This window comes from Paralichthys olivaceus, chromosome 9, assembly GCF_024713975.1.
Source record: "Paralichthys olivaceus isolate ysfri-2021 chromosome 9, ASM2471397v2, whole genome shotgun sequence".
Lineage (NCBI taxonomy): Eukaryota > Metazoa > Chordata > Actinopteri > Pleuronectiformes > Paralichthyidae > Paralichthys > Paralichthys olivaceus.
In genome coordinates this window covers 13,476,673-13,487,936 of record NC_091101.1, presented here as the reverse complement: position 1 = coordinate 13,487,936, position 11,264 = coordinate 13,476,673, and the positions used below count along the sequence as shown (strand labels likewise).

Sequence of the window (11,264 nt, the reverse complement as noted above, 5' to 3'; positions counted from 1 at the left end):
TAATATCATAATATCAGAAATAAGTGTGTCATTTTACAGGGGGGAAGTCTTAAGTTAAAATGAGGAATGTTGAGCATCTTGTTGAATAATACTTTCTTATCATTTCACAATTAACACTTCATCTGTTGGCTCATCAGCACCAAAACATGTGAAGGAAGAACACACAGACCTGGAGGAGCTGCCTCTTTAGTGGAGATTGTGTGGTGATGGTCGACAGCGAGGCTATCGGCTGGATTCAGAGGGAGGAACTCCAGCGAGCACAGGTTCTCGCTGCTGCTTATGTCGTAAATATTGTTTATAAGAAATTTTCTGATTAAATCACAATATCATTATTGTAATATCATGTACACGCATGTAAATCATTGCATCTCTAAGTGATGAAGATCTTAACGTTTGTCTAACTTCTGGCATTCTGTTTTTTTCACCTCTCAGTGAGATCATATTTTGGGGACTGGATCGATGGCAGACTTTTTAAACTACATCCTTCAGACAATCACACATTTTACATTACATTGAAACTATCTCTTCTTTGAAGCTAAATAAAAATCTTTACTTGTATGTGAATGTTAATTTACTTTTCCAAACACTGAGGTTCTGTGTAAAACAGTTTGTTGCAAACTGTTGAACTCAGACTCACAGTTGCACATTCTACTGTGTGTTACTGTGGGTTGGTGCTTTCTCTTCATCCTTGTTTCATTGTAATCAACAAAACCCGTCCCATTAATCTCCCTACATACTGTATTTAAATTATAAGGGCATCACAGTTTGAGATGCTGTTAGTGTTAGCGACTGATCTTGCCTGAGGCCTGCATTGAAATAAGACAGAATTCCTTCCTAAATCCCCAAAAAGATAAAAATATCAAGACTCGTACCCCAGTGAGTTTAAAGCTCATGCGAGAGATACGGCTTCAAAGTTGTTTGGATTCTGCTCTTATTTTTAACATGAAGCTCCTCTTCTCTGTCTCACTCTTCTCCAACTCCTCGTCTGTTTCATGTAAGTGAAATATTTTTGATTCTCAGTTTATGGTTTGTTTTTGTCTTATATGTTTTACCGTGTGAAACTGTCTGCTGCTGCTGCTTTATACTGCTTCTTTATATATGTATCTGTTGAGCAGCATGCATATTAATTTTGTTCTGAGTGATATATTCTAGCCCTGGGGGCATCTCTCTGTTGTATTGACTTTACTGCCACTGAGCCCATGAAATTTCTCCTTCCATTTAAAATTAAACACCACGCTCCTTCCTTTGGTTTCCGGCTCAACCCTGCTTCACTGTGATCACTTCTGTTGTTGTTGTTGTTGTTGTCGTCAGTAGAGCGAATTAAGGTTTGTCTGTTTTCATCTTTGTTCAAAATATTTTTTTCTCATTTCATGAATGTATTATTTAATGCTGGAGACTGGAGTTACTAAAACTAAGCCTGATCATTGTAACCAGGAGGCGATTTGATCATTTTTACCAAGGTGGGGAATGGTGTGTGTGTGTGTGTAAAATAATAATGCAGGGATGGAATTTCGAATTTCAGATGACTAACTTTTGGAGCTGATCTGGGACAACACTCCTGCAGGAGAGAACTGAATGCTTGTTGCATGAACGTGCACAGTGAAAGTGGTATTTACTTAGTTTATGCTAAATCCTGTCTGCCTGCCGAAGATGGTAAAATCTTTTTAACGACCAACGACACAGGTAGAAATTCTACCAGCGCTGCTGATGGTCAATTAAAAATCAAAAATACCATCCCCTGGTTGTTTAAGGGGATGGTATTTTTGGTTGAGGACGGGGAGGCATCATACAAATTGCTCGATGGTTGCATGGTACAGTCATTAGAACTGACAGAGGCAGGTGGTAAAGGCACTTATTCTAGTCTAAATGAAATGTAATTTTCTGATCAAATGAGATGCAGCCACACAAAACTAAGCATTTGTCAGATTTCTCCTCAGCAGCTTTCTGAACATTTATTTCTGCAGCAGCAGATGAAAAGCAGTTCTATGAAAGCAGAAAGCTGCTTGAGATGCCATCTCTCAAACTGTTCTGAGGCGAGAGGTGAGTTTGATTTATAGCAGTGGTAAAGCGAGACATTAGAGGTTATGGTCTGCAGTTGTAATACCAATGCTTAATTTGAATAATTGAGTGAATGACTGATCAGGCTCAGGAGCCCAGACTGCTTAGCATTATAACACTATCAATCACCAATGTAATCAAAACAAATGGGTGAAGTCATCATGTCACAGCTCAAGCCAACATTAAAATTTACGTATTTACCAAACTTCATTTAACCACACAGATCAATCTGCAATGATGGCACACTACTTTCACTTTAGTCCATTTTGAGAAGTAGGTGAGACAAGACGCACAGATGGAGCCAAGACGCTGTGAGGCTTTACATTTTGGCTGTCACTTATTTTCCCAATTTAAACCAGAAACTTTTCAACCTCAGAGGAAAAAGATTTGAAAATTTTCATCCACAGCAGAAGTTTGTGAACTAGCTTGAGGCCAATGGTGTCCATTTAGAATGCACAGAATGCAAAAAAGGTTTTTAATTTTTTTTCCCCCATAATGTTTCAGAGTTTCTCTCTGTGACGCCTTTATATTTCACACAGGAGTTAAGCTGTCCATCTACTATCAGACTAAATGTAGTTATTTCTCTCAATCAATCAATCAATCAATCAATCAATCAATCAGTTACCTGAACAATAAGCTGCTGCCCTTGGTCAGGCTGAAGGGTGGACACAGAAACGAAAGCAAAACACAGATGACTGGTCAGAATCAATTTTTCAACTTGAAAATAAAGCAAACGGCTGATGCTTAATAAAAGGTCCAGACAGAGTCATTCAGAGTCATTTTCAGACATGAAAATGCAGCAGAAGATTGTCTGACACATTCACAACAGCAGGGAAATGTGGCGTCTGAGTAGAAAATGCAGGAGGCAGGACATGATGTGGGAATTCAGCCGTGGAAATCACATGTTCTTGTTTACCGGTAAAAGCTCTCGAATCATGTGGTCGTTCCAAGTTGACACCTTTGCTGTCATCTTCTATGTGTATGGCACCTCCTCTGCATCCTGAGATATTTGTATTTTTCCAGTTTTACGTTCGCTGTGCATTAGAAACGCCATCAACACACCTACTCACTCGCTGTGGATTTTCTGTATATTTTCCTGCTGTATTCTCACATGGGCTCATGCAAACATTTAATAGGGTGCTGGTAGGAAAAGTCTGCGGTAACAGACGGCCCATCGATCATTTCAGGAAAATGTCCACACTTCAGTGCATGTCTGAAAACGTACAGTTTACAGTAAAGAATAGTTCAGTGTCTTGGGAAACATTTTTCTTGCCTTAGTCCCGAGAGTGAGGTGATAAGGAAAACAGCTGAGTGTGGTGACTGTGTGCAGATTCCCTCAGTTTGCTCCACGCAGTTTTTACATTTTTCCCATCAGGTGTCTGATATACTGATAAAATCCAGCTGTAATGTCATTTACACTGAGCCACATATGTTCAGTATACACTGATGAGCCAAAACATTAAGACCACCTGCCTAATATGCTGCTGGTCCTCTATGTGCTGCCAGAACAGCTTCGACCTGCCAAGGCATGGACTCAGCTACACCTCTGAAGGTTGAAGGTGCTGTGTTGTATCTGGCATGAGGATGTTAGCAACTACATCCTACAAGTCCTGTAATATGTGAGGTGTCAGAGTCGCTCAGGTCTTTACACCTGCCCATCTCTTCTGCATCCAACACAGACTGTAAGAACTGATCATTCACTTACAGTCTAATATTTCCCAGACTATGCAACGTTGTTACAAGATACCCACCGTTATTTACTTCATCTGAGAGTGAGGGCCATACACTTACAAGGATAGACAACACATTTCCTCCAACTATCCAGAAATGAAGCCAAAATATGCCTGATACAAATGCTGCCATCTTGCAACAATGATATCAGAGCGAGGGATGGAGCCACAGAATAGAGGTCCTGCTGACTCAGCTGCCAGTCATGTTTCACTCCTTACTAATTAAACCCAAACTTACCAGAAAAATGAGCCCTGGATGACCAAGATAGTTTTGGTTCACTTTTGTTGAGCCCCCACGTCATCCACCTTAATATACAGTGTCTGGGGCGAGACTTCTTCTTTTTGGCTCATCTGTGTACATCTCTCTTTTTGCCAGACCACAAATCTGATTGCATCCATGTTGGTTTACAAAGGCTACATGTAAATCAGAGTTGGTCCCACTGGTAACAAAAGTTATTTAATGAGTAGTAAAAGGTGCAGACAGATTTTTTAATCTAGACTATCAATATACTGCACCCAGCTCTTAACTGAACTGACATGAGTTTGCTTACATATAATATGATAATAATAACAAATAAATGTTTAGATCACAAACAGACGACTGTATATAATGAATATTTTATCATTATTATTTAATTTTTTTAAGTCCCTTCAGCTGCATGTGGATATACTTTTTTTGCACACCCTAATTGGGAATTCCTGTAAATGTCAGAGAAGACGGGTAAGAAATAATACATTTTAGTGGTGCAATAACTCAAAAAAGATAGAAATAGATTTGTAGATTATTTCCTGTATGTCTCTGAATGAAACATTCCACAGCATAATTTACATGAGCTAGTGTGTGTGGCGCAGATTTACATTTGTCATCGTGTGTTAACTCACAAGAACAAATGTTTGACTCAAAGACATATTAATCACTGCAATCTGTGCTCTGAAGAATTAAACTGACTGAATGAACAAATAAATAATAAAATATAATAATTCATGATTGAAGTAATGAGGCCGTTTCTCAGATTGTCAGCTAAGGGAGAGACCATTCCAGTAAACAGCAAATATGCATCACATGTACTGTATGTCAATGTTGTATCTCTAAATCACGTGTGTGTGCATTTGTGTATTTGTGTATATATTTGTACATATGTGTATTATATTTGGTAAGACCTTGTACCCTTTGTGCATGTTTGTGAATGGGTCTCTATAAGTGTGTGCAGTGAAATTGAGCTGGGCTTGGCTGAGCTGTTCTCACTGTATATGGGTGTGTGTGTGTGTGTGTGTGTGTGTATTTGTGTGTGTATCCCATAGTGCATGTGTGCGAGAGAGAGAAAGAAAACTCACCAGCAGGGAAGTAGAGCGGGAGGTTCTTCAGATACAGCTCCTTATCCGTCGGCAAAAACACACAGAAGATGACTCTGTCCAGCTGAACACAGACACACACATACGCACAAACACACACACACAGAGTGACACTTTACTACAAGGAAACAACAATGTAAAAGTGACATTGTGTGGCAGTGATACCAGGACGATGCAGCTAATGCATCAGTCCATTGCTCCCCTATTAGCTCCCTATTATAATCATGCAACAAGACAGTGTTTACTACACTGAGCGCTGGGGACAGAGAGCTGTAGGGTGTATTTGTGTGTGAGGGTGAGAGAAAGAGAGGTGGGGGTGGACAAAATGAATAAGAGATTAGAGAAAGGAAGGAGTTCAGTGTAGATCTATAAGTACTTGCACTGTATTAGAGTGTGTGTCAATGGATGTGTGTCATGCCATTTGTGTGCATTTGGCACAAGGTCCTCAATCTATTTCATTAGTGTGTGAGAAACAAACAGGAGTTGACTCAATCCAGAGCCATGGCATCAAACCCTGTCCACCACTGTGAACACACACGCTCACACGCACGCTCACACGCACGCTCACACGCACACTCGCACGCTCACACGCACAAACACACACACTTGACACTGGTCGAGTGAGTGCAGCTACTTTATGACAATAAACAATCTTTATGCTCTTGTGTTCTTTAGATCCTGGCTCTCTAGTCTATAATATTTACATTATGCTCTGTATATGTGGACATTCAGTACAGTACATAACAATATATGTCAGATGATTAAAGCTACAGCAGCTACAGTAAAATAATGCATCCAGGGACATAAGCTCCAACATGTTCTCTTATTTCTCAGACTCTGACAAACATTATTACCACCATGATGTCTCTACAAAGATTTTCCGTTCTGGGCAAGGTAGTACAATTTATAACCAGGCTGTTTCTATTACTTTCTGCCTGGCGTGGGAGTTAAGGTCTCATTGCTTTCAAAGACATTTCAGCAGCCTGCTTGCCCGCAGCCCGGGTTTTTCAGTCCCAGCTTGTTGCACAATTACGATCACTTGCCAGGATTTGAAGGGAGGCTAAAAGGGAAGATATGGAAATGTGCAGTAAGTAACTGCATCCCCTCGGCTATGGTTTGGAATTTCTAACCCCCACAGCAACTTGCCCCCATTTGTGCCATTTTGCAGCCTTCCTCATTCAAATTAAGGGAAATGCTTATGAGGGAAGATGCAAAATGGCCCCCAGAAAATGGCAGCAGCAGGGAGCTCATTTTGACACTGTTGCAACATGGACCCTGGAGATGGTAAATCTAGTAACAACCTCAAGTGAATGTAATGTGCTCCCCCACGACTGGCTGTCTTTACGTGAATGCACAGAGGCTGTAAATATTCCTGTCTCTTACAGAAATTACTGACCAAGAGTTTTGGAGGTAGTGCCAAATTTTTGTGATGTATGTTTAATGCAACAGTGTGTTCATTACAGAGCTGAAGAAGCTTGCATGAACACCTCATAGACTCCATATAAAGATGGACGACAGAACATCTCTCCAAAAGTGAAGCCAAAACATCTTAATTGCCCCCTGGTGGCTGGTGGCAGTAGAGGTCATAAACCAGGCCTCATCCATGTTGGTGGAGGGGACATGGACCAAACACTCATGTGTGTTTCTTGTTTATCTATCCGATAAGTTGGGTTTCAATTAGTTATTTGATGCTATAAAGAGAGGTGAGACTGACTCCTGATTGGTCGAGCGTAGGTATCGGCATGACCTCGCTACTACAGGGTCATCCCTGATCACTACAATGCAGACACTGGCTCCAAATGAAGTCATTGCCACAAGGTGGCAGCATTCAAATGAAGGTTATTTGGCTCCACTTCTGGATAGTGGGATGAAGTAGAGAAGCGTTGTTCATCATTATATACGGTTTATAGTACAGCTACGGTACAAACTGAGCATTGGGATTTTATTTAATGTGAAACTGTTTTCTAAAATCTCAAACATCCTATTTCTGGTCAACTCTGACTCCAATATGAAAAATATACCTTTGAATCTCTTGGAGCTGTCTTGGTTATTACTTTCTTGCAGCCTTTTGTAACAGCCTTGTTTGTGTTTTATGAATAAATGATTGTGTTTTTATTCCACTTGATGGAGCTTGTTGGCACATTGCCCCTCCTTCAGTCCATTTTGTGCCTTAGTGTTTCTGCCATTTTCAATTTCATTTTCTACATTACAGCTCTCCAAGCCAGAGCGAGCCCAACAAAACACATTGTTAAAAAAATTGTAAAACTGAAGCAGTTCAATTCAAGTGCAAACGCAATTTCCTCTGGTGAACAGTCTTATTATATATGCATGCAAATGAAGTAGGTCTCACAATCTCATTTGTTTACAATAAAACTTTTTCCCCAATAAAGAAAACACACAGTGGAGCTATTTCTGAGCCGAACGTAAATAAACGTCTCGTTGATTTGGCATTCTTGTCTTATTTTCAGTCGTTTAAGGCTTGTTGACTGTTGTACTCTATGGTAAATTATGTAATGTTTAATGTTCGTTTATTGAGCTCAGAGATTGCATCAGTCAACTGGCATCGCTGCAGAAGCTCTGGAGACGCCAGCGTTAACAATAACATCGTCAACACCCTCTCTGGTGATAGAGCCCGGTGCTTACAGAGAGAGAGAAAGATTGAAAAGAGCAGTGGGAGGAGACCTCAGACGAGAGGGAGGAGAGTTTAGAGCATGTAAACGACTGATTGGAAACTTTCTTCTTTGTTCCAATCTCCCATCAGCCCCCTCCTTCCCCTCTGTCCCTCCCCTCCAGTCATCTATTCCATCATTTTGTCTTTTCTTTGCTCGCCGTTTCTCCAGAGAGAAAGTGTGTGCGTGTGTGTGTGTGTTTGTCCCGCAAGGAGCTAATTAAAACGCAGACTTTGCCATGAGCATGAGAGACAGAACTTGGGAGTGTGTGTTTAAATGTATGTTTAGGTGTGTCTGTGTGTGTCACTGCATCTCTCAATTCATCCTTCTCCTTGCCCTCACCAGAAAACAAAAACAACAGCTGTGAAAAGAAAAATACCTGGAGGAAATGGTAGGGAAAATTTACCAATCATGCAGACACAAGCACACAGACGCGCACACACACACGTGTACGCACCTTGTCATGATGTGCATCCAGGTACTCCCTCACAGTTGCTAACGCCTCGTGCACAGCCTGTTCGGGTGGATATCCTACAGGGACACACACACAACATCAAAATATACACACGATGGAACAGATGCAGTGACAGATCCGTCTGTTTGCATTCGGTCTTATGCACTGTTTTCTTTTTCCATACAGGTCTCAGTTCTTCCTTTCATTATTCTAACACTTGTGTTTTCTCGCTTCCTTTCATCTCAACTTGCCTATTCGGGCAAGATGCAGACATAACACACTTGTTGGTTACGAGCAGACAGATGGAGAAAAACTACAGTGTTTCCTCATTAATTCACTCAGCTGAGGAGACCTTTCGCTGCTAGAAAATGATCCCTACTGTTGGAAAAGCAACACAACACAAAGGCAGAGAAAATTCATCATCTGGTGCAAAGTGTTCGGCCTTAACAAACACGCTGGGGGATTATACAGTAATTATTCCATACATCAAAACAGAGGGTTCAACATCAGAACACAGAGGAATACACAGGGGTGAGAACTTGCACTGAACAGTGTATCGTTTATGTGTAAACACATGTACTTTTCACGCTACACGAGATTTGGGAAGGTTGATGCAGAAAAAAGTTTGTCTTTCTGTGATTTATATTTCAACCAATAAAGTTTGCTTGAACAATAAGTACTAGAATTTGTGAATTTTTCCACTAACTACATTCATTGACTTTCAACAACAGCAACAACATCAACTCTTCATAAGAACATAATAAGGAAATGTTCTAAAGAAATGAATTTGTAAACTTGATAAATTCCAATATTGTGTAATGCATCATCATATTTCATTTTGTTTTACTACAATATCCACAACTGGCTGCTAAAGTAAGTTGTGTGGTTTTTATGTTCAGTTAGTTCAAATCACCTGCTAGTTAAGGAAAGATCATGGTCTTCTTTTAATATTAAAAAGTCAACAGTGACTCCAGGCATGAGACAGGACATATTTACTTTTTAAATATTTGATCAAAACCATGATCTTTACTCAGTTTTAACCAAACAGTTTTAATGATCCATGTGTAACACAACTGCAAATTGTACTCACACCATCCACACTGATCATCTACAATGACATGAACACATTTTTTCTAGTTTGGTATCAAAACATATTTGCAATTGGATCTGGAACCTTTAAATTATTATTTTTTTATTTTCCAAGGGTTGTCATTAATGCTCACAGAACAAGATTAATGAATCTGTGATGTAGCACACACGGACATTGTAAATTAACATTAGATAATTGGTAACAATTGGTACAACCAGGTCAGATGGTTTCCAGGCTCAAACTTATAAATATCAAAATAAAAGTTTCTACTGAAAGTAGTCAGAAATTAAATCCGTACCAATACACATTAACTGTTTAGTTGAGTAAATTAAATTAAGTGACCTCATATAATTCCCATCCAATGTCTGCCCACTAAACTATAACAAGGTCTAATAAGCTGGAAGGAATGTAATTGCCTCTGTGGCTGTAAATCCTTAACTTGAACTTTTCTTATTGTTCTAGACATTGGATGGATGACTGGATGTCTGTGAAGTGGGAAATGCTGGTGAAATATTTTTTCTCTCGTAACGTTTAAATTTGTTCAAAACACATTTGGGTTTTCAGTGATTCAAATCCAATTTAAATACAACAGGTCGTCTGTAGCATTATTCAAAAACTACCACTGCGACTGGCTGGAAGCCTTTTTGGCACCACAGATTCCTTTTTTCTCAATTTCATCACATCCCAAAGCAGGTGAAACTGTGATGAGCACAGCTGCAGACACATTCTGTATAACTTACATCTGATGCAGAAAGCTGCCGCTCATATTTTAACCAACACCAAGCTTGGGGCCCATAACTTAATTCATTAGTTGCCAGTTAAATTTAGAATTGATTCTAAGATTCTTTGAATAACTTTTGAAGATCAGCCAGTTCAGGCCCCCTGTTATTTTATAGAGCTCTTAGCTCCTGATATGCTTCAAGCCGTAATTTAAGATCGTCCAACCAACACTTGCTTGTAGGTCCTAAATCAAAGCTGTAACTAAAGGTGACCATAATGTCGCCATCAGGACCTGAGGCTCTGAAACTCTGGAGAAGATTTCCTGACTTAGCCTGCTTTAAAAATCATTGTTCAAAACATATTTTTATAGGAAAGCCTTTCAATACATGATTTTTAACTGGTCTTAACGGATGTTGTTTGTTTTAACATTTTATTTTTATGTTATTTTTCTTATTTTTGTTTTGTCTTGTTCCGTTAGGTGGTGTAGTCACATGAGCTTTGTTAAGTAGTTTTTATTGATTTTAAATGAGATAACCTTTTGTTACGCTCTAATTTTTCTTACCGCAACAAAACACTCCAGAGGAAAGAAAGAGAAATTCACAGTTACAACAGGAAGACATAGGAAACTCACTGAGTCGATAACAACTTTGGCCTTTTCCTGTTTCAAGCTGTGGAAGAGTGTGTCGTCAACAGGCCCACCCTGGGGAGTGCTTAAGCATCATTCTTAATTCTCTCTCCTGCCAGTGTGAAGGGGGATTACAGTCAATCTGACACTATCTCTGGTCTAATCTATCTTAATCTGCCAGTCTTAATCCAGGGCCTTAATCAGAGAACCACCTCTGGGCTGCAGGAGATAACGTGACAAGTAGCACCGGGCGGCTCAGCACTCTGGCTAAACAGAAACACTGATACTGGAAAGAAGCACTCAACGGAAAACACAGCCAGTGTGAACAGCGCATAAACACAGACACACAGATATACTGTTGTTTGACCAAAATTGATTTTCTGTGTCACACAAAAAACTCAAGTTTGAGTTTAAAGCCCTGAGTGACCAATAAGCACACACTCATACACACTAGATGAAAATGTCATTTATTGCATTGCATTTGTTCTGGTCTGAGGATGAGACACACATTTAAACATGCATGCACGCACAAACACACACACACACACACACACACACACACACA

The 11,264-nt window shown here is 39.8% G+C and overlaps 1 protein-coding gene across 3 annotated transcripts in view; it reads right to left on the bottom strand.

Moving 5' to 3' along the window:
• Positions 1-11,264, bottom strand: part of macrod1 (mono-ADP ribosylhydrolase 1) — a 109,793-nt gene that overhangs the window by 1,728 nt on the left and 96,801 nt on the right. For 2 of the 3 annotated variants that reach the window (XM_020085891.2, XM_069531148.1), the window contains 2 exons: positions 8,268-8,341; positions 5,124-5,205 (listed from right to left, as the gene is read on the bottom strand). In XM_020085891.2, the coding sequence (XP_019941450.2) occupies positions 5,124-5,205; positions 8,268-8,341 (156 nt within the window). Of the gene's footprint in view, positions 1-2,683; positions 2,714-5,123; positions 5,206-8,267; positions 8,342-11,264 lie in introns of all 3 variants that reach the window. The other variant, XM_020085899.2, reaches the window with a different exon arrangement.